Source organism: Semicossyphus pulcher, unplaced genomic scaffold, assembly GCF_022749685.1.
Source record: "Semicossyphus pulcher isolate SPU_LCO1_2020_fin unplaced genomic scaffold, fSemPul1.0.p SCAF_21, whole genome shotgun sequence".
NCBI classification, from domain to species: domain Eukaryota; kingdom Metazoa; phylum Chordata; class Actinopteri; order Labriformes; family Labridae; genus Semicossyphus; species Semicossyphus pulcher.
In genome coordinates, this window is record NW_027211695.1 from 4,995,104 (window position 1) to 5,019,739 (window position 24,636).

At 44.8% G+C, this 24,636-nt stretch overlaps 1 protein-coding gene across 1 annotated transcript in view; it reads right to left on the minus strand.

Moving 5' to 3' along the window:
• efnb3b (ephrin-B3b) overlaps positions 1–24,636 on the minus strand; it is an 81,471-nt gene that overhangs the window by 30,074 nt on the left and 26,761 nt on the right. Inside the window, exon 2 of the mRNA XM_069672110.1 lies at positions 11,899–12,188. Within this exon, the coding sequence (XP_069528211.1) occupies positions 11,899–12,188 (290 nt within the window). The remainder of the gene's footprint in view (positions 1–11,898; positions 12,189–24,636) is intronic.

A 24,636-nucleotide genomic window follows, 5' to 3' on the forward strand; every position in this document is an offset into this window, starting at 1 on the left:
ACCTCCAAGCACTACAGACGTGAGACCAAAACCATCTTTTGCTCACAAGCCACCGCGATGGTATTGCATAAGTTGTTGTTTTAGTTTAGGCCAACCTCTGCAGCTGTCTGCTTCCAGTCTTTATGCTAAGCTAGGCTAAAACAGCTCATCCACTTTCAGAAAGAAAGTAGCAGAGGTGTAAAGAGTACTGAAATTGTACTTGTGTAAAAAACTTTACTTAAAGTTACTCAGTTACTTTCCCACCCTGCTGATTTTTATAATAAACTAATGTTGCCACGGTTACCTTACACATGCATCCTTTGCAAATGAAATAAAATTAAAAACCTGGGCCTCATGTATACATGTTTTGGTGTCAGAATGAGGAGAATTTTGTCAAAGATTAAGATCCTTTGTTTAACCAGAAACTGCGCTCTTCATAGCCACCAGACTCCATTGACAAAAACATGTAATTTTACCTCACAAAACACAGGAGTTGCTGATGGTCTACCGCTGCCTCGATCGGTTACTTTGTTTGTGTTATTGTGTGTGTGTGTTTTAAAGGGTTTGTTCGGTTACGAACTAACCTGTGTTACGTCGTGTAGCGAGGCAGCGGTAGACCAGCGAGTCCCGTGTTCTGCGAGGTAAAATCATTGTTTTTGTTAATGGAGTCTGGTGGGTTTGAAGAGAGCGATCTAACGCCTGTTTCTGGTTAAACAAAAAGACTTCAAAGGCGGTGTTTCCTCCAAACTCTCTTCTGTCTCATTCATGGTTCACTAACATTATGCGCCGTGCTAGCTGCAGTCCAGCTCTCCTTCTTCGCTTTGGTCTCAGTGAAACTTATCCAGCACCACTCTTTTTGTCGCGATGCATGACACTTCAATCTGATTAGCCTGTTTTTGATGCAATGCATTTAATTGGTGTCTGAACCAAGTCAGTTTTCTTTCTAGCTCGCAATATCTGAAGATAAATATTTTACTCGGGTAGATGTGCAAATGTAGCAAATTCTTCTTTACTTAATTTAAAACACACCTTAGTAAAAGTAAAATTATATTGTTTAAATGTCCAGTCTTTATGCTAAGCTAGGCTAACTTTCCTTTTGTGCATCTCAGAAAGAACAAACCAAAGCATTTTACCAAACTGAAAAAGAGACGAAAGATGGTTTACCAAACAAAGTTTCAATCCAAAGTTTGACTGTGTGTGCGAGCAAACAAACACACATCATGTCTGCGTGTCCGTGTGTGGGATATGCATCTGTCTGTGTGAATGTTTTCATTATGTTGATCAGGGGTCATGTTTGCGTGAACCTGGACACTAAATCAAGGCTATATTAGCCGGCTAATGCGTTCCCCTGATGGCAGAGGTCAGCCCAGAGGTGCACTTGTTTTAAACTCCCTCATGTCTGACTGCCGGGGAAACACACCCTCCTGCAGAAGGTTCCTCGGCAGAAGGCAGCGACACAATGACGCCTTTGTCCGTCAAGCTGCGATGGGCAACGAGAAAAAGTTTGCGCATCTGTGTTTGACTGTGTGTGTATGTGTGAGACAGACAGTGCAGGAAGGTTAAATGAATCATACAATGTTAACCAAGCCCAATCCAATTAGGGAGGGATTCTTCTTGTCTGACCTTTAACTGGAGAGACGTATTCACACTCGCTCACGCAATCAACCCCCAACCCGCCGACACACACACACACACAGTCAGACAAACAGACCCACAAACACGCAAAGCACACATAAACACCCACAAAAGCACCATCCACACACACACACAAGAGCAACATCACACACACACACACAGAGCCAATCTCGCAGACAGTAGCGCGGCTCTGATTGCTGACCTAAATCGGCCAGGCGATCTGTCGCTTTCTCTTACTTACACTCAGCACACATCTTTTTTTCAGCCCTTTTTTCCTCCCCTCTCGCTCTCTTCTTTCTTCTTTCCCAAATATCCCTCGATCTCTCCCGGTGTCACTTTACATCAGCTCATCGCCACCCCTCTCCCCTCCCCTCCCCTATTATTTCACCAGAAATAGACTTGTCCTCATTTGTATCTCAAAATAAAGGTGCCCACGTCTACTTTCTGTGCGTGTTTACAGTGTCGTTGCAACGATCTGCACACTGTATTTAAGTAAGTCTACATATTCTTATGCATATAATAAAGATATGGAGTGTGGCTCGGGGGAATTTCAAGCTTAATCATTTAAAACACTTGACCCGACTAACATCCTCTTTAATAGAGTCATCTTTTCTACTCTCTGCTATCTCGTACCCATTGAGAGATGCAGATAAACTTTATCTCTAGAGGGGATATTAGTCGGATCCGTTGCACCAAACCCCTGCTGGCCTATTCTATTTCATTTTCCACTTTTGCACTTTATTTGAGGCTATTTTCACACATGAGAGTTTAACTGAGGCTTTTTCGCCCCAAAGAATCCGATGTGTTTAGTGGAGTGTGAAAAATGTGTTGCCGGCTAGAGAGGCAGTCTCAGGTCGGCCTCAAAAATAGCTGTCAGGGGCTGGCTTGGAGCGATCTCTAGGCATGTCCCCGAGGGCCACGGCGGATGTGAAAGCTTTGGCGCATTTAAAGTTAAAAAATGTATAACACAATAAGAGTCACAGCGGTTTGGACAGACCTGGGGTCTCATTTTTACAAGAGTACATAGCATCCATATTGGGTCTAAGGGCCTTTTCACACCTGAAAGTAGCACCATGGTCCGAATGTTTTTTAACACTGTATACATTTGATCCGGTTAGTTTTGGGTTTACAGCCAACTAAAGGACTTTACATGACATACTTACGTCCTGTCGTCATCACCTACGTGTCATGAGTTTCTGGTTTAGTTCTGGTTTTGTCTTCTGTGTTCAGTTATTATTTCTTGTTGTCACTTTGTCTATTGTCATGAGTTATCACCGTTTAGTTTTGTTTGTTCTTGTCAGGATTTGGTCTTGGTTTCATGGGTTAGATTATTTCCTGTTTTACTTTGTCACCTCCACTTCCTGCCTTTGTGTGTTTCTCGCTTGTTTGATTGTGTGCCCTGCCCTGATTGTTCTCACCTGCCCCTTGATTGTCTCACCTGTGTCTGATTAGCCTCACCTCCTAAGTTTATTTAGTCTCTGTGCTCCGCTGTCTCGTTGCTGGTCCATTGTCGTGTTACCTGTGAAATCGTTCTTTCCTGTGATACCATTTGGTTTTCTGTTTTGTCTTTTGTTGGATTTTAGATTTTGTTTTTGCATTTTTGCCTTAAATTATTAAACTCTTTACCATTGTCTGCACCTGGGTCCTTTACCTTTTTATTTTACCCAAACCGTGACACTACGTGGGGTACGTTTCACTATACTTGACATTGATTGGTTTGTTGACGGGTGTGTGTCTGACGACTGTTTACAATTAGGCGGGTAGATTTGAGTAAATGAATGAACAGTTTCACGTCGTTGCCATGACAATGTTATTATTATGGCATTACCTCCAGCAGCACAAACAAGCACAATATTCGAGGCTGGTTTAAATCGTCATATGAACGTCCTCGTCATGAGAAAATTGCTCCGTCGCATTGCATCTTCTTCTTCTCCCCGTTGGTTCCGGTTCTGACAGAAACTAACGGAACGTCATGTAGATGGTTTTCACACTAGAGAAGAACCGAAGCATGGTACAGTTTGATCCGAACCGATACCACCTCTGTTCGGTGGATCGAACTTCGGCTGTCTGGTCTGGGGGAGGTTTCACACCTGTGATTTTGGTCCGGATCAAACTGAAAAGTCAGAAAGTCCGGACCAAATGAGGCAGGTGTGAAAGGGCCCTAAGTGTGTATGATGTAACCAAAGCTAAAAGTTGCATGTTCCAAAAAAGACGTACGCACATCTGCAGGCAATGTTCCCCTCACACCCTCCACACGCCAAAATCCAACCAAAAATGGTGACTGCAAAGAACCTCATGAATGCCGATGCACACAAATGAGCCTGCTGGTCAATAATTATGGCTCCAACCGAGTGGAAGGAGGAGAAAAGGGATTTTTTTTCTGATTCAGAAATGGAGCTGCTTGTCGGTGAGGTGAAGGTTTAGAAGGCAGGAGTTCTTTCCTGGCTGATAGCAGCGGGGTCAAAAACAAAAGAAAAATCAGAGAGCAGCAACATGTTGCTGCTACGGTTCAACGAGCGGGACGGTACCTGAAATTTTAAAAAGGGGTCAGATCGAAAGGTGGCAGGAAAAAACAAGCCTCGCATCCCACTGTCAGAGCGTGTTTCTGGTGAGGCAAGCGCCAACCTGAGCTGAACTTTGTGTGCCTGATGATTGGAGCTCATAATAAGGATATGAAGCGTGCAAGAACTGTCGTTGGTTTTATTTCTTCATTGTGCTGGTTTACACAATCCTCACAGGTAGGTGCCTGCAGAAGCTACCGCGATGACTACAGCACTGACAGCAATTTAACACACAAAACTATTGACGCTGTGCTGCAATTCATTAATGCTATTTGATCTTAACTTTGATTCTACAACCGCGGATGATAATCTCATCAGTCAGTAATCATACAGTCCGGCCTTGCAGTGGGGGAGGGGGCTGCGATGGCGAGAAAGCACTGATGAGATATTGATTAAAGATTTGAGTTGGATTATCTTTTTAAATTGAAAGGTGATTATGGGATAGTTACGGCTCACTACGAGCGCCAGCTCAAATAACACGCCCGGTTTGGATGTTTGCGATAGTGCAGATCAATAATTAATGTTTGGTATGAGTTAACTACCTCACCGTCGGATTAGCCAATATCCCCCGGTTTAAAATGCGTATGGGTCACTGACAGGTGAGCGCATTCCTCACTCAAGTTTGTGCGTCACTATTATTGCACGAGATGTGGCGTGCACATTCAGGCTCCGTTTTGTCACGGGAAAAAGGAACCAGAAATCCTGCAGGTTAAGATTTATGAGCCTCGTGTGTGAGAACTTAATGGGGCTGGTTGTGTGAGATGTCATCTTGTGAAATTATCGCGCAACCTTGAAAAACAATATATTGTTTAAAAGCACAGAGAGTCTGTAATCTAACTGTGTGAACCATTTGTTTTCCCGACATCACCACAACGTTGTTCTATTATTTGCTGCTATGGCAACCTGGGTGTTAAAGAGAGGAATGCCCTTGGTAAGAGAAGGTGAAGGTGGCCAGTAGGATAGTACAGGTCAAGGTTGCATATTCTTACCTTCTGGCCTACGCTGACTGGCCCCTGTGGCCACAAAAACATAGGTCCAAAAATTCCTTCATCCCGTCTCCATTCATGAATAATGACGGCAAGAAGAGGTCAACACTGATGTACACTACTTATATATGTAGTGATGATCTAGCGATCCACAGATGAGGATATTTAGAGTTGTTGCTAGGTGCATTATTTCTTCTTCTTATCATTGCAATTATTATTATTTATAGGGGTTATTATGTGGGCTAACAGTGGACACTTCCTGCTCCAGAGGAGTGTGTCAAACAATTCTCACCTTTGCATAGGTACAAGTCGCTCCAGACACTTGCATACGTCAACTGCTGCATGTTTCAGTTCTGTGTTTTTATGCTTGCTGCAGCACAAATTCAGGACAATAAATAAATTGACTGACTGACTAAAGAAGCAGTAAAAAACGTACATTTTCACCGTGCTCTGTAAAATGTTTTTGACTGATAGAAAACTCCATAATGACACATTTAAGTGATCAAGATCTTGAGTGTTATAAAAAAGTAAAAGGGGATAAACAGTAATCTTTTTATTTTGGGTGTGTCAGTTTGGAGGTATAAATAAAGGATTAAAAACACTCACATAATCAGTGTCTAATACTCGCCGCTTTCTCAACAGGTAGCTCAGCTACTGAAGAACTATGTTGTTCTACAGAAGCATTTTGATTTCAGTGGGATTACTGTGTATAAGACAACCCCTATCTGAGCCCTAATCCCCTCACTGTGGTCATCTTGTTTTCCCCCTCCTTCACCCTCTCCTCTCTCCTCTCCCCGCAGCTCTTCCTCTCCTCTCCCCTGTGTCTTGTGGTTGCTTTAGAGCCTGGCAGGAGGCTCAAATCAGAGGGCTTAAACTTGATCAAATATTCAGCAGATATAGATTTCTCACAGTCCCCGGATTCCCCACCTCTTCCACCCAGCTGCTTTCCATCCCTCTTTCTCTCGACTCCCTCGCTTTTTCTCTCTCCTCGCTGCAGTCACAAATAAAGCAGTGTGCTGCACACAAACAAACACACACTCGCGCAGACAGCCACGCACGTATGCACATGGGGAATCATAAACTAACGCAGAGTGGCGGAGAGGTGCAGCTCATTTAGGCTGCAGTGCAGCGTTTCTCTCCGCTTCCGCTCCTCCATTGTCTCCTCTCTCTCCTCTATTTCACTCTCTGCCTCGCTGTCGCTCCCCATCGCTCTCTCTCTTTATCTGTCTCTCACTTTCTTTCTCTCTCTCGCCGCTCATTCTGCCCTCCCTGTCTCCCTCCTTCTCGCCCATCTGGATTCTTTGTCATTTATTTCAGCTTAACCCTGATAAATAAACCAGTGAGTACCTCTGCATTATTGAACATTGCTGTCTGCGCGCACTGCAGCGGCCCCCGTGCAGTCTGACAATTAGACCACACACATGTAGCCCCACCCTGTCCCAAGTTGCGTTCAGGGGCAACAACAAATCCTAAAGGCTGAAAGGGTTTCACACAAATTCCTATAAATATAAAACACATAAAACGGGGACTAAAGAGGGAAAGAGACAGATGGATGGACAAGAAAGATAAACAGAGAGACAGAGAAAAGGAAAACAATACCAGAGAGAAAATAAAGTTTGCACAACAGAGACAGAGAGACAGTGGTATGCAAATGACTAGCATACAAACACACGCACCAACACACCATTAACTTCCCCGCGAAACTCATAAACTTTCCCAAAGACGCACACACACATGCCAACATGCACAAACACACAGTTTTATTTTTCTAGGTGTGCATGCTCCAGTCAGCTCTTCTATTATTCATATTAGCAGGCGGTTGTTTATCTCTGCCACTGTGCGACGGCAAGCCCTCGGGGGCCCTGCTCCCTAAACACACCGCTGGGAGTCATTCATGTGCGCACACAAACACATATGAGCGCCGTCACGTCTGTCCTGCATATCCATACATCCACGCGCGAGTCTGGCGGAGCCGCACACCAAACGGGCGCTTAATTTGATATACCTGTGTTCTTACGCTCACACATCTAAACACAGTGCCATCTGTCTCAGGATGCAACAACAACAACACTGCAGTCCCTCAGCAACTGACCCAGTCAAAACGACAGATCTGACCAGTCTTTTGTGTGTGTGTGTGCGTGTGTGTGGCTTTTACAGTGTGTGTGCGTGATCTATTTTCAGACTGTTTTGTGTGTGTTTACAACCACAAGCCTGCTTGTACGCCAAAGTGTGTGTGAGTGCATACATTTATGAGAAAGCCCCAGTGTATGGCGATGTGAGCATGCATATGTTAAGTCTGAGCACCGTGGAAAATTGTGTGTGTGTGTGTGTGTGTGTGTGTGTGTGTGTGTGTGTGTGTGAGGGAGGGAGAGAGAGAGTCGAGAGAGAGAACAGGATCCCTCGCATATGAGGTCATATGTATGTTGACTGTGAGCCTGCAATCATTCACTGCTGCTGGTGTGCAAGTTTGCGTGTGTTCAAACATATATGATTGTGTGTGCACACGTGTGTGTGTGAGGGTGTAAAGTCCCATTTCCCCCGACAGCAGCAGCGGTGATTGAAAGTGACCGCGTTGTTTCAGTGTCACCCTGCAGATGAGATGCCGTGTCTATGTGTCAACTGACACTCACATCCCATCCGCATCATCCACACACGCAGAGGCAGACCTGTCTGTGTGTGTTGTCATCTTCCTCCATCTCTCTTTTCCTTTCTTTTCATCCTCGCACACACATCTTTTATAACTCCCTCGCTCTTTCCCCCCAACATGCTCCTCGTCTCTCGTCCTTGTTGTGACTCTTTCCGTGCATCTTTCCTGCCTTCACTTCACTCTCTAGAGAAAACACACATCGGAATGACAACTAGGCAGGCCTGTTGTAAAGTTTGAGTACAATATAGGTGTGTTTTTTTACTTGGGACAGGAAACATGATTCATAACAGAAAATTATAGAAAAGTATGTTGAAGTGAAATTTAATAATGCTTAAAGCCATTTGGTTTTGAGATTTACCGACTTAACATATTCCCTGGTCACTTTTCTTCCCTCGTTTTCCTCCTGCAAATTAATTCTTACATCCCACAATGCTTATATTTTAAACATATAAAAACAACTCAGGACGCTAACTGAGACTGAAAATTAATCTGAAAAGCTGCATGTTAAAAGATATGTTCACCAAAATGACAGGATAATCCCACAGTACCCGTTGTCCTCGGGCTGTACTGGGACCATTTTCTTAGAAAAGGCTGGTCTGTGGATTTCCAAGAATAACAAGTTGTATGTTTTTTTATCATAGAATAAATGTCAGCACAGAATACAAGAACGGTTGAGGAGTGACTGACCCTTTAAAAACAGCTGATTTTCAACTCTTCTCGTCTCCGCACGTGTAAGCTCCAAACTAGATCAGCTGCATAAAGACGGTTCCCTCCTTTAGTCCTCATTAAGAAGAGACGTCATCAAGACCGCACTCTGATTGGGAATGTTTGCGAGCTCGTGTGTGTGGTTTTGTGTGTGTTTGTGCGTGCATGCGCAGGGCCTGGCGCCTGCTTTCAAAGGATTCATTAAAAGCATTGAAAGGCTTGATGTGCGGTTCGGGGTTGGATGTGTCGAGCGTGTCTGCGCGTGTGCGCGAGAGTGTGTAGTTGGATATGAATGGTGAAAGAAAGGAGGAGAGATGAGAAGCTGAAGGGTGGAGAGAGAGAGAGAGAGAGAGAGGGAGAGTGTGACTGAGAAATGGGTTTACATAAACCCTGACCTCATGTTATGAATGAAAACATCAATCAATGAGTAGAACTAATCAATTTTCCCACTCTTTCGCTCCTCTCCACAGGATACGGAAGTTAAGAATTACTTTTAATGGGATTCATGTAATCTGATTACAAAGCAGTAGCATGTGTGCTGCGTAAAAACTTTTCGTCATCAATATATAAGTTGTTGTTTTCAGCACAAATTAGGATGCAAACTGAAATCCTTCCCGGTATGATTCTCTATCTAACATAGCCGCAAACTGCAAAGGAAACTGATTACCCAGTGGACTTAAAGGAACTTGCTGGTAATCTGTAATGGGTTTAACTTTGAAATTAACCTCCACTCCATTTTTCCCCACTTGCTTCCAACCGCTCCACATCACCACGCGTACTCTCCGCGTTCGCCTGCATGGTCTGCAGTGCGCAAATTAAATCACGCTATATGCTATAGGTTAATTAAAACAAGATTTCCCCGAGGCCTGCGCATACATCGGTGCCCTCACATGCGCATGCATACATTCACTGTAGCTGCACTCGGGGACGAAGCGACCCACCGCGAGTTCTGTATGCATGCAATCCTCCCTATAGGGCCGGCGAGCTGCACACAAGCTGCAGCAGATACGTGGCTCTAAATGAGCGGGAGGATTAACTGTTATTAATTATCTCGCAGCCTCATTAAACACACAGAAGCTCTGCTGAGAGACTGAACACAATTCTTCATTAGGAGCAAATGATCAAAGACACACGGCGGGATGTACACAAAGTATCTGGTGACGTTATCAATAAGTTATCAGAGCCGGATGCTCTTTCCGATCAGCTACTCGGCTGTCTTTTCACCTCTCCAGCTCCTCCTCCTCTTCAAATGTGTGATAAAAGGGTGTGTGTGTACGTGAGAGAGTGTGTGTGACCTTGTGTTGCAGCCCTCATCGATTGGGCTGGAGCTGTCAATCGATCAGTCTGGTCTGTGAGCAGAGATAAAGGTGTTTCTATCTCTGGACACTCAAGTTGCCAGGTTTGAGGCGTGCAAAATAAAGACTGAGGCATTTGGCCCCGTGCTTACATCTCCTTTGGCCTTTGAAGTGGTTTTATCCCTGTTTTTACTTTGCTGCGACGTAAAAGGATTCAAGTCCAGCAGATGCAAGAACCAAAAAAATGTGACTATTGATGAAAGCTCTCCAGCGTGCGCTCGCTTTGTGCACAAGAAGCAGTCGTCAGGCGGTGTTGACACATAATCAGTATCTGCGCAGTCGTGTAAGATGAGATATTTGAACCCGGGTCACACCGAAGAACTCCCTGAATGGCAAAGATGGGAACAAGCTGGGACAGTTCCTTAAAACAACAGGCTTTGTGGTGAAAGTGCAGAACTGGTATGCTGCTGATTTCCCGCTTCATTGACACATAACAGTCAAAAGATATTATGCAACAGATGCCAACACAATGAAGCTTCAACCCTGCTGTGTTATTCTGTATCTTTATAAATTACTGGTGCAACATATTTACTGGAGGTCTCGCAGGCATGTTTGATGTGGCTGCCATTCAACATGTGTCACTCATTCCATCAGGTATCAGCAGGTATCAGGTTGCGTTAATTTTCCTCCCCACTTATCAGACCAGAATTCCTGCATCACTGGGCTCTGCTGCACAAATGACCCACTGATACAGCAGCACATACATCCACGGTGGCATACTGCACCTCGCCGCGCTATCTCGCCCCCTCATATCTAATCGGAGAGAAATTCTTGTGTGTTGATAATAACACAGAGTGCATGGAGAAGGCCCAGTGCCTCACCTCGCTTCAAAAACACGCCGGCTGTGAGCACCTGAAACCAGCGAACAAATACAGAACACAAAGACGCATGAGGACATCACACAGTTCGGAGATCTTCTATTCTCTTTGTTTCTTTCCGTCTCTCTCACTCTATCTCTGTCCCAGCTTCCCTCCTCCTGCTGGCTCTCCTCGTTCCATCTTTTTTCGGTGTTTTTTTTTTTCTGCACGGCAGATGAAAAGAAGTGAAAAGAGCATTTGCACACCTGAGTGAATAGAGCTCGCAGGTGCGTGGGAGGAGAGCTATGGGAATCGAACAGGGTCTCTCTCTCCGTCTCTTTGTGTTTTCTGCTCGTTCTTTCGCTCCTGAGGTGTTTTTACAGTGCTTGTGTTTGTATTGGAAATTTGTGTGCGCAAGAGAGATTGTGTGCATGCATGCACGTGTGTGTGTTTAACACGTGTTTCGTGCACTGCTCCTATTGTGAGCGCTGAATGCTCCAGGCTCCTGGTCTGTATTTAAAAACAACCCACAGGTTTCGGTTGAGGCGACCTTTACTTGCAGATTGTTCCGTCCGATACAAACGCTTGGCCTGGCTCGCCTTGATGACCTCATCAGGTCTTCACACAGCCTAACTCCAAACAAACCTTCTGGATAAACCATAACAAACCGTGTGCGCCATTTTGCGGTCACTGCAAGGCTGGCATTAACAATAAACAGGCCCGAGGCCAGCACAGCCGCCGAGCAGGACAAAGGCATTGCGATGACAGTGAAGCACAAATGGAACTGTACTTCACTGAACACAAAATCCCACACAAGTGGCCGAGAAGGACACATCCAGGGACACACTGCACAAGCGACAACAATGCAACCACGATTCTTCTATCGCTTAAAAACAAGATACAACCTGAGGAGTGCAAGCGACATGAGTTCAGGAAATATCCTAAAACCCACAGGCTCATGTGGTCATTTTTTTTGCAGTGTACGTCCTGTACTGTATCCGCCCGCAGACCGGATCACTCACAATTCTCAAACCTAATTACTCCAAACACACCCGCCCAATCATCACCATCATCACGGAAATAAACAAACACACTCAGGCACAATCAGAAATCAGCCATGCAATCATAACAAACCCCCCCTTCACACACACACAAGCTAAACACACATGCCCATAAAACACACGCACTCTGTGTCCTCTAATCTCCCGTGTTCGTTCCGCTTCCTCGACTCACCGATGATGTAATAGTCGTGCATGCTCTTGAACTCGTGACCCCAGAGGTTGGGCGAGAACTCCTGGAACTTGATGGTGAAGCGACGCTCGCGGGCGGGCTCGTCGCAGGTCAGCACGATGTTGATGGGGCCGGTCACCTCGCAGCGGTCCGCCTGTTCCCGCGACGACACGAGGTAGAGCTTGTAGAACTCGTACTCCGGCGTGGACCTGGCTGTGTCCAACGGAGGGCAGATGAGGTCCAGCCGGTCCCCGATCTGAGGGTACAGAACGTAGCCCTTATCGTCTCTGAACCTGGAAGAAGAAGAAGAAGAAAGAATCGTTAATTAAAGTATTTTCCCTCCTGCAACAGCAATATCCACCAGTTCAGAGCCACCTGTCCTTGCTTCTGAATGAGTAACAGATGGGTCCTCGACATCTCTTATTTTTCCTACTTCTTTCTTATTTTCTCTCCTTGACAGGGAACAGGTGCCTTCACAGAGGAACTGTGGAATTCAGCTTTTACCGCACAAGCTCGTGCATTCCCCATGCTCACCCCACGAGGAGGCAGCCAAAAAAAAGACGGGAAATATAACCACCTGTTGATGATCCTCACGGGAAAATAAACACCAGTTCACAGCCAAACAGGAGTCAGTAATAAGAAAACATTTCCCTATAAACTACTAAGCAATGACCTTCAGTTCAGTTCATATAAAAGTTGTCAAATGTATGCGAAGGCAAGCTCACATGTGTAGGAGCAGGAGCAAAGCTGCCTTTAAAATGAAAGCCTGGAGTTTGCTTGAGGCTATATAGGAAACTAAAAATACGCCAAACAAATGTCGACAAAGGCATGCAACGTATGTCAATGTACACATGGGGAATGAATGTAGACTTACTTTTTAAACTTTTTTTATTTGCATTGCAAATTTTCTCACAGCGCTCATTGTCTTTTTTCATAGTTGGAAGCGAGAACTAAGGCACGTCCACAGAGGAGGAAGCAGACAACTGCTGCAGATCCGCAGAACGAAGCTGCCAATGCCAGATCTCAGGTACGTACAGTTAATTAGTTTGCAAATTAGCTTTTCTGATGTAAGCCTGTCATCTACTTCTGATATGAATGATGCGCAGTTTGTTTATCGCTCAACTGACGCTCAATTTGACACCTGTCAAGAACGGGATACCTGCAGCCTGATGTAATTCTAATGCAACATTTTTACTACATTTAACTCTGCGTGCTGTGTCGCTTATTATCATAATCATTCTACTTGTATAATGATTGGCTTCCAATGGACAGCTTTGATGTAAACCGGTCTTGTTAAATGACTTTCCCGGGGGAAAAAAACTGAGCCGGTTTTGAAGAAATTCTTCACATGGAATTTGAAAGGAATTCTGGTGCAAAACCAGTTAGAGGCAGACATGAAAAGTGTTTTTGTAGTACGGGTATGAAGGACTGGTGGGCTCACTGTGGGCTTTCAGAGGGCTCTCCAGAGCAGAGAACATGAAACGCAGCAGTCAGAGGAGCACACACTCAACAAATGACTCAGACGCTGTCATTCCCCTCACAGCACAGGTCCATCTCTCACTGATAAGGCCAAATACTGTGAGTTATCAACTTAGCTCCTGAGGCCTGTGATGACTTTAACTCTCCACGCTAGCATGCTTGGCTAACAGCGGGAAGCCAGAAAGTAGTCTGCGCACACACACGGCGACTTTATCTCAGGTTAAAACAAATGTCACCACTGACAGAGATAAGTGTTTATAGAAGTGAAAGATAAAAAGAGGAGGAGATTTTCTGCGTTTTCTCCGCTGTTAGCATTCCCACGGAAAGCTAAATGACACTTTGATGTAAACGTGGGGGAGCAAACGCCTAAAATGTTAAGAAGCCCATTTTCTGTTACCCCCTGACTCAGACGCTTTTTCTGGTTCCAACAAATCCACATGAACACTTGGGAGTCACAGCACTCAAACCTGCTTAATTATTCTCTCTGTTCTGCTGTCAGACAACTGTTTGACCATTAAAAAATAAACAATACAAGATCACAAAGCATGCACAGACCGAGGAATTATGTTGTATAACTGCGCTGTTTAAAAGACAAAATAAATCCTACCGCCGTCACATTAGCAACAATTACTATTGTCTTTCAGGCTTTACTGGAAAGCTGACAAAAATTCATGCCTATAATTATTTACAACACTTGAGTCACAAAAGTGTCCAATTTGATTTTTAGTAAGTTCATTCGAAAAAACATATTTGTTCTCCTTCTTTTGGTCCCATGTGTGGGTCAACTTAAAAACAGACTGGATCTTACATTTGTTATTCTATAACCGCTTGCAAAATGCCTCCGACAATAAAAACTCCACTCCACAACTTTAAGCAAAGACAACCTCATCCTCACAATGACATCATCATGGTTACTTTCTCAGACTTTAGAAATCTCCCTCAAGAACCACATAAAATTTCACTGGCTTTGTAGCACTAACCATGTGAAGTCTGCCGAAACACTGGCTCCGTATTCCCTCTGCTGTTTATGTATATCCTCCCTGCAATGGCGCTATGACTCCCCAACAAAGCTAGCCCTGCCGTTTTACAACTACTGATGGCCTACTAAATAACACTCCACAAGACAATAAGCTACAGCCATGCTAACAGCTCTGTAAGGCTGTACTTTTGGCTTTGAGCCTAATGCTAATATCTGCTTGCTAACACGTTAACAGTAACATTGCTAACACGCCGATATTTAGCACTCTTATGTTTTACATGTTTGTTTACTATTCAAGTTTAGAATGCTACCATGCTAACATCAACTATTACCTTTAAAAAATAAATAGCTGAATACAAAACTGAATGTCAATGGTGTTTGGTCATAAACCAAAGAAGCTACTAAACGCCCATGCTAACAATGTGAAGCTAACAGTCTGAAGCTTGACTCTGTTAGCTTCATATTGTTAGCATGGCTAAACAATACAGGCTAACTTTCATTTAATTTTCGTCAGGTGAATATTAGCCAGTTTGAATTTCAGTCAGTGTTGTGTTTGTTTTCTAAAACACCTGAAACAGAGCAATGATTAATCAAGACAAGAGGATTATGTGATTCTCCTTTGTTGTACCTGGAGCTGTCTGACCACACTCTCCCTCTTCCTCTAGGCTACTATCTCTTAGCACGTCTAGCTAACAGCCTAACACCTGCTGTAAATTGAGATGTAAGCTTTATCTGTTGGTGTTTTGGCTGGCGGCGTACACCGGAGGGGGAACTTGAGAAAGCAGACTTAACGGCAGAAGCGCTTTAGCTGAGGCAGGCCCAGAGGCCTGCTGGGAAGCCACTGTTCCACTTCTCATTACCCAGGTCACTCGGGGTTATCAGGCAATACTTAGACTGGAGAGGTAGGCACTCAGCTTCACTCAACACTTACACACATATTTCAGCTTCCTGTCGGCCACAGACAGGCGAGCACAGGCACTCGCACCATTTATAGAGTATGAACTGTAAACATGGTGGTGGTTCCTGAGGCTCCTGCTCCAAAGTCTAAACAGAAAAATCTATTCAACACACACACACAGACATACACACAAACAGAGGCCCATACAAATGCCCTCCTGCTAAACACAAAAGGTTTGCCCAAACACATCCACCCACATCCAAACTCACTGGTTCAGTTTTCCCTAAACATGAACACTGACAACCACGGACACACACTTACACACATACTAACACGCAAACACACACATTTCTAAAAACAAGCACCTTTTGCTTCCTGCATGACGCATCCTGTGAGTGGTATCTGATGGTACCCTGAGTCACAGTCGAGCTGCAATGCAGAATGGCAGAGCAAACACACACACACACACACACACACAGAGGACGGGATGACTGTTAAGGTAAAATGCCACCGGGCAGGTGCAGTGCTCGAAAAAGAGAGACGGAAAAGAAGGAAAAATCAGTGAAGTGAGGGATAGAGGGGGGGGGGTGGAGAAAAAAAAGATATTGAACATGTCAGGGAAGGCATGTAGCGACAACAAAGAAATGTGGTGAACAAGCAGAAAGGAAAGACAGACACAAAGAGGAAACACACCACAGAAGGAAAAGACCTTAACATGTAGAGAAAGAAGGAAGGGAAGGAGGAAGGATAGAAACCGACAGCACATTCCTGCAACAGAACTCAATTTTCTGATAGGCTCCGTGTTCAGAGTGTCAGATTTGCCGAGTTAACCCCAGTTAACCTTGTGTGTTTAAGTGAATGATAGTTTGTGTGTGTGCAAACTGTAAACAGGATGGGGGAGTGAGACCTTGTTGCAATCTAATCATGTGGTGCAGCAAGAAAAAAAAAAGTGTGTTTTTATCTCGGTGTTCACACTCTCCCTCTCCTCTGTGTGACACCGTCAGTGTCAACAAACCTGGACTGCGTTCAAACGGCAGACACAACGGCGCTTCACAATCGCATATTGTTTCCACCTTAAAAGTCCATTCTTAAAAAATGCAGGACGGTTTGTAAGCTGCAGGTTTGCCGCTCCGGTGGAGAAGGGAGGAGAGAAAAGTGGAGTGAGATGAACTTATAAACATTTTTATGGAGTTCATCTGTGACCACAGCTAAATAAATCATCCCATTCAGACAGAGCCTTTGGCATCACTACGCTTTCCCTTTACTCTTTTCTTTTTGGCCACATTTTGCTCCGAGAGAGAGACTCTGTCTGAGGTCTGAGTGTCTGTTTTTTTTTCTCCCTCATCTCTCTCGCTGTCCACTCTCTCCCTCTCCCTCCTTCCCTTTTTCTCAGCCGTTAACAATAGATCCATTCATGTGGCCACACTTTGAAACATGGCGTGGGGGGTTGGAGTGGGCCAGAGGTGACACCGAGGGGGGGGAGCGGAGAAGTGATGGAGGGAGGGGGGAGGCGGGGAGCTTTCCTCTCTTTTCTTCTCTGCAGCTCTTTTATGAGGGCAGAAACATCATTTTCTCAACCCAAGCGTTGCTCCGCCGCGACCCCTGAGCGGAGCTGAGAAGACTCAAGTGTCAGTCTCCCTGACCTCCCCCTGCGACCTCTTACACCTCCTGCTTCTCACCCTCCACTCCTCCCCCAGCTACTCCGCCGCTCTCCTCCATCCAGCTTTTAAAAGCTGTTAATAAAATATAAACGTTTTAGATAAAAGATGGTTTGAGCTATGTCCAATTTTTATCCATAATCTGAAACAATTGTTTTGGAAGAGATTTAAAAGCCAGCGACGGCAGAGCAGACGCTGTGTGTGCTTTTTCCGTGACCTGCATGTGTGTTTCTCGTGTCCATCTGCATGTTGTCTGCCGTTGTACCTGCTTTGGGCGGCATATCGGACAGCTCGAACATTTCCCGGATTCCACAGCGGCAACCCGAGCCATGTCCGGACCGAAGCCCGGGCACACAGGTGCAGCAGGCGGCGGGAGGGGAGACAAGGGAGGGTGTGTATGCGAGTGTATGTCTGCGTGAACATGAGAATATGAAGGGGATGAGGGAGGGTAGATGAGAGCGAGCGCCGAGGCCGTGAGAGAAAAATCTTAAAAACAAAGATGCGGAGGAATAGACGAGAGACAAAAGAGAGAGGTGGGATTTAAAGCGATAAAACAAACACATAAGGAGAAAAAGAGAGCAAGAAGTGGGACAGATTGCAACAGAAAATAGTGTGGAAAATTATTCTCTGGTGCAAAAACAAACAGAAGGAGGATAAGGAAAAGAGAGAGGGAAGGACACTGGAGTTGGCAGGGAGCACAAAATAAACCGAAATTGAAATCAGCGTGGAGGATTTACTCGAAACTCCACATCAACTTTGACCTTCTCCATCCTCGGTGGGGGTTTTGTCCTTGAGTTAACCACAACCTGGTGTGAGCGGGAAGCCAAGGAGAGACAGCAAAGGACCGATCTATTAGGGAATAATAAACGATGGCGGTATTCAGTTCTGCGGTGGGGGAGATTTATGGCGGGCCCCGCGCATAAAGCTGTCCGCACTAATCTCATGGTATACACAGCGTAATCACACTCACAGGGGCCCTGAGTGCACCCCCCCCCCCCCCCTTTTAATGTACACACGCTGTCAGACGCACGGCAGGGGAGCACGCACGCTAAAGAGTAGCAAACCGATCGGCTACGGGAGGAATACACACTCTCCAGGACGAGCGTGCGTGCACACACACACACACCCGCTGAGCCACAACACCTGGAGGCCATCTAGTAGCTGTCTAAAGTTAATCCGCTGGGCCTCATTTACTGGAGAGGTGCTTTCCAAAGAATGCCACAATGAGCAAACACACACACACACGCAGCGGAAAACGTCCATTTTGAGCATGTCATTTAAGCCCAAACCTCGCGTTTGAAGGGAAGACTCTGCAGCGTAATTAGCAATTTATCTTTGTTTGCTTTAATGAATTAACTTTTAAACAAGTGTTAGTTTTGAAAGATTAAAAAAAGAATCGTCTCGTATGAATAAAATGATTCAACAGATCTAATAATTATAATGACAGACTGTTTTACCTACTTTAAGCAAAATATTATTTCAAGCCTCAGCGCTGGATTAAATCACTTGCTACGATGGAGCACCCACACAGAGAAGGGACTGTAGCAGCTATCATTTTTCACTGCTCTGCTGCAGCAATCAGTACCCCTGTATGCCGCGAAGCCCAGAAACACCAACAATATATAATGTAGAACATATGGCGGGGAGTATATCAAACATGAATCCCCGTTTTGCACAATCTGTCTTTGGCTCAGTGTTTGCAGCTCTTGCAGGAAGAGCGAGCTCAATGAAAATTGACCTGTTGTGCCCGGCACGTCTCACCTACATCTTCTGCCTTGCCGCTCCATCTGATGGTTTACAATGAAAGATTCAGGAGCTTTTAAATTTTACTCGTGTTGCGTTCTTTCATCTTGACCTCATCTTTGATCGGCTCTGTAATCGAAAAGGGCTTTTTTCTGTGCTGGTACAAGAGCGTTTGAAGCCCATTTTGCTGGTTGAACTTGAGGCCTTGCATCAAAAAAAGCTATTATGATGGGGAGCTGTATCAGTGTGTGAGGCCTTCTCATAAAATATTACTGAATCAGCACTATCTTTATGTTTTCATACAATTACATAATACCTTAGATCTCTACTGCAGCCCTCTGTTACACTCAAGGAAATGATTCTAATCCTGCATATCTGATACAATATTTGTCATCTCAAACTGCTCTTTGTGGATTAATAACCAGTGATTTAATAATTTTAGCATAATCTGAGAGGGCTTTTTGTGAGCAGCTTCAGCTTCCGTCAGAGCACAGAGCAGACGGACTGCTTTAAAATATCCATAATCATTATTAGTGTCTTCATTAAAGAACCATATACCCTGGAGAAGGGCTGGAGAAAGTGGTCTTTGACTGTGTGTATAGAGCTGGAGAGAGAAAGAGATACATTTGTACGAGGTAGAGGGAGACAGCGAGGGGTTAGGAGGAGACAGCGGGGGGAAAAGAGAGCTATAATGTAAATTGATGAGGGTTTGAGTCTCTCTCGAAGGCATGGCCCAGATACCTCCGAACATTTCTATTATGGATGAAATGGTGGAATGGATGTGAGTTCGATGAGGAGGGGGAGAGGGAGAGAGAAAGTTGGGTTTCCGTCCAAGAACTTTTGTTTAGTTAATCATCATCTGTTTAGGTAGGAGTAAGAGGATATTAAAATCACCTTTCTTCTATTTTAAAAACATTTTTTAGCTGGCAGGACGTTCAAGCACAAACACGTGATGCGCGGCCAAACTTTGCTTGATTTCACAGAACTTTATTTTACACTTTAGCTGAGATCCAGAGCTGTCCAAAAACATGCCAGGGCTGAATTTGTGGGGAAAATGGGTCTAAAGTTATGCACAAAACATGAGAACTATTTCCATTTCAAGGAGTGGTGCAGTCTTGGGATTTAAAACATTGTGTGTTGTAGCTGCAATGAGGGGCTTCTGTGATATTTTCAGAGGCAAATTTGATAATTTTCCAACCTTAAACCTTCGCATATCAATACTTTTTGTGATGTATAATTTATAAGGAGGCACTTGTACTTATAAACCCACAGAGAATGATCACCAAGTCTGCAGTTCTCAACTCCACGGAGCCTTTAAGCCTCTTTTAACTCCACCAACTGCACTCTCGCCAACCTGGTTTATCAGCTGCAAAATGAAGCTTTTTTCAGTGTTAAAAAAACAACTTCCAGGCCAGCACCAAGTGACAGGCAGAACAGCTCAGTTTGCACCTCCGAGATAAACGTCTTGTCGTCCATGGCGTAGACTAACCTCTGGGACCATCTGACCGATTGATTGACTCCTGGCCTCGAGCGACCAGTTATGACGTAATGTTGATATGGTGATACGATATAAAAACGGGAGTCTGTTCATGGTCTTTTATTTTGAAATGACCGGACGCTCTATGCTGTTTTCGTGCATGACTTCCCGTTTGGGACGATCTGCTCTGTTCAGCTTGGCGCGTGCTTGAAGCGACCTCGGCGCACAGAATCTTTAGCGGAACAGAGCGGAGAGATCTCACAGCTCTGGGAGGCGTCGGAGACGGGACGCGGCGCGTGCTGTGGAAACACGAGCATTGGCTAGAGCGGGCGCGATCAACTCTGGAGGTCGCGGCGCACACTGAACGAGGCGGGCATGAGTCCTGTGGAATTTAGGCTTGAGTATAGAGCAGCTAAGGAGCCTCCTTCAGGAGTTGGTGGAGACCAAAACAGAGCTAAGAGAACCACGACTTGTGCTAACATGGCTTTATTTACAATAGTAACAAAGAGGATCATGCAGCTTTAAGGCTACGTACATGATTGGGACAACTGGATGTTTCATAAAGTAAAAAAACCAACCTGACCAAAGCGCATGAAAAAGTTAGCAACTAGCTTGTGAACATCTAGCAGCTAAAGAGCCTGACAAAACAGAGCTAACAAAAAGGTGACTTAATTATCAGTTTGCTAGCTACAAGGTGTTCAGTTTGTTCTGTTGCTGCCAAGTAGTCAAATCAAATTGAACAATTGCAGCTTGAAAGCTACACAGAGGAGACAGCTGGAAGTTAAAGTGTCAGAAAGGAGAGGAGAGGCAGAACAAGAGATTAGTCAACTATGAAGAGCAGTGTGAACAAGGAGAGAGGAGCACAAGGTTGATGTAAAGTCAGTGAACGCTGCAAAGCCCTCAGGAATGTTGGTGGTGAGAAACGACAACGGCGGTAATAGTTTCCATATGGTGTGAAAGGGAGGGTTAGGGAGAGAGGGGTGAGAGGGAAAGAAGTGGTGGAGAGGGAGGTAAAGAGACAATGACGACTTTAAGGAGGGAGAGAGGGAGAGCTGGGAGGCAGCAGTCAGCAGGTTGGGATGCAGAGTGTTGTTAGAATAGTTAGCCGGCATCCTGGGACTTTGAAGGTAACCGCGCCCTTGTCATCACACACACACACACACACACATTCGCATCCTGCTGTCCAGAGGCGGTCCAGCATGCTGCAGCGTTGGTGTCACATCCAGTATATATCACACCCAGCATAACCACAGCGACACGGGATGGAGCCACGCTGGACGCCTTGGCATTTGCAAAGAGCGCACACACACACATGCAGTGACACACATTATGCTTGTCTCTCCTACACACACGCACACACACACACACACACAGATCCTTCGTCTCTCTCGTCGCTAAGCTCCTGCTGCATTCGATACAATCCATACGGTACAATGCAGCAGATGAGCGTATCGCATTAAGTTGAAACTTGTAGCTGCACCGTGAAGAGAAAGTAGAACTAACTGAGCAAGTGCGGTGAAAGACTTCTTCTCGCCTTTGAACAAATCCGAACAACGCAGCTGTATTCAGGTCAACAGAAACTTTTCTCAAGCAAACATCTCCCGCTCTCTTTCTCCTCATCGCTTCTCATTTGCATCCTTGTTCCTGCTTTTTTTTTTTTCATGTTCCAGCTCCTGCATCTCAAGCTAAGAACTCTTATTCGCGACTTCTTTTGACTCCTCCAAACATTTCTAGACACTGCTCTAAATTCAATCGCTTGCTTCTCACCAAACACTTGCCTGTGCTCTGCTTCTCATTCCTCCAACTCTTTATACCTTCATGCACTCCCATATTCCGTTTATTTGCAGCCGATCGTATGTCACCTCGCTTGTTTGCAGCCTGTCTTAGTCTTTAGTTTGTTCAGAAACACTTGAAAGGGTGCTAATACAGTCAGATATGACTATTAGCAAGGAAAATGTGGCTTAAAAAATGCTTCAAAAACTATTTTCCCTCACACTTAAAAACCACTGAATGGAACCCTTGGGGCATTTTGGGAACATGCTTTTAAATCTCTGCCTTTTAAATTCTTAGTTTAACTGAATGATGTCTCTTTTTACTTTAATATGAGTTTTGTATTTATCAATGTTCCGCTTTGTATTGTGTTTTGTATTACACCTCGTTACTTTTACTACACTTTAATGCATGATACTGTTCGCACGCTTCCTTTTGTGAGATCTCAACGGGATCTGATTAAGTACAAGCTGTCATCACTGTCGTGTAAAAACTATGTTTCCTTACAATGTCAACTGTTTTGTACTTTCACACCCTTCGCAGGCAGGTGAAATATTTTTTTCATAGCTGAAAAGACAATGGGTAGTGAAATTCATCAGGGACAGAGGGCCATAACCCATTAGCTACAATATCAGCTAACATTAGCATTTAACCACTTCCAAGCTAACATTACTATCCGATTGCTTTGGAAGATATAATAGGTTTTAATGAACTCTGAGATTATTATTGAATCATGTACCACTATCAAACGGTTACAAGTAGGTGGTTGAATGCTAACGTTAGCTGTTTTCTAACGTTAGCTAACTGGTAATTTAGCTCCATGTTCCTCCAGTATTTCCTGTCACTAAAATAATAACAGTTGCTAATCAACTGGGAAGTTGTGATATTATAGTGATTTGTCAGATACCTTACATTAATACTATTTGCAATCTGGAATGCTGCAGTGCTGCATTAGGGCCTGTGTCCATTGAGAGCGTTTTTTGTGCTTCTATACAAAATCATTGCCGTTTTCCAGCGCAAAAACGCCCTCTGTGTCAGCTGTTTTTTGTCACCGTGTTCTCAGCTGAAAATAGTTTAACTTTTGGAACACTGCCGTGCTCGTCTGTGTCACTTCTCCCTCACAGATCAATCAACATCAAGAAGGGGCCGGATCTACGATATCAACTTTGTCAACAACAATGGCGGAGGAGAAGCTAATGCTTTTGTTTTTTCGAGGGTACAATTTCCAGCTGTAGAGCTGCTGCTAACGCGAGGACGAGATTCCTTTCCATTACTTTTTTAAATTTCAATTGTAAAATTTCCTTGGATAAAAGCAAATATTAAGAATACAGAGCAATTCAAAATAGTAATCGTAACCAAAGTTATCTCGAGTAAGTAACAGTAAGCGCTGGTGAGAAGCTCTCTGAAATTGAGGTTGTGGGCGCTGCCAGAGCGCAAGAAACACTGCAAGTGGACACAGGTCCTCAAGCATACAGAGTAATTTAAAACAGACGTTGCGATCACCACTACGGGAAGCGGAAGTGCCGCCAGACAGCTCTCGTATCCTAGCAACAGTAAGGCCCGGTGAGGAGCGCTCTGAAATTGAGGTCGTGGGCGCTGCCGGCACAAAAAGCGGCGTTAGTGGACACAGGCCCTTAACCTTTGCATTAAAGCAATTTAGCTTCCCACCCTCAGTGTGACGTCAGAGGAAAATTCCTTTAGATATTATTCTAAAATTACATAAAGCTTTTATCTACTTACTTACAAATATTCCACATTGATTTTGCTTATGTTCTTGTTGAAGGTTCTGTTTTGCCACATTGAAAATGTTGTCATTTCTCCTCAGCGCTGGTTTATGTTGGCTCCATTTCATGCTTCCGTCTGAAAATGAACATGATGACATTCACTGACCAGCAGCCGTAAAGCGATAGTGGAGACATTTTGTGTCCAACCTGAAGGAGTTGTTCCAAAATGAAACCCGACCTTTCCTCTGGGAGGTCATACAAACTTTAAAATCAGACTTTTGACGTCCTTTCTCATGGCTACAGATTCCTCTGTCGCTTTCTCTTTCTGTCCTCAAACCACCATTTTTTCCTGCTTCTGCACGTATCTCACCTCCCCTCCGCCCTCTCCTCTCTTTCCCCGTTTTCAGCATGTACTCTGGATGATTTGCGGCAGTCTGGATTGGTCCCATTAAGGTGGTCTAGTGGAGGTGTGCGATGATAGAGCACTGCGGGTCCTGACAGCTCAGTGTGTGAGTGTGTGTGTGTGTGTGTGTGTGTGTCAGAGAGAGAGAGAGAGGGGAAGAGATTGAGAGGGCCCCCTAGTCACAAATGGATACACCTACGCGTGAACCCCTCAACGGAGGCTAAAGGAGACCCCTGAGACGCACACACAAACACACGCTGCAGACCCCCTAAAACTCCCAGTGAGGTCTTTGTGTGTTTGAGTGTATAGCTCAGGATGACATATATACACACACATACATGATAATGGCAGCTGGTGTTTATGCCTGGCGTGTGAAAAGTCTTTGAGCTTCGACTCATTCCCTCCAACCACCTCACTAATTTAATTAGGTCACCCAGGGCTCTGGAGGAATGAAGGTTATAACGCATGCAATGGCTCTCAGTCTCATTCTCTATGCTTCATACACACACGCACACGCACGCACACAGAAAGAGAACCATCCAAGAGCTGTCCCTCTGGGAGTGAAGGAGTGAGGTGAGACGCTGACCTGCCACATTGTGGGTCACCTACA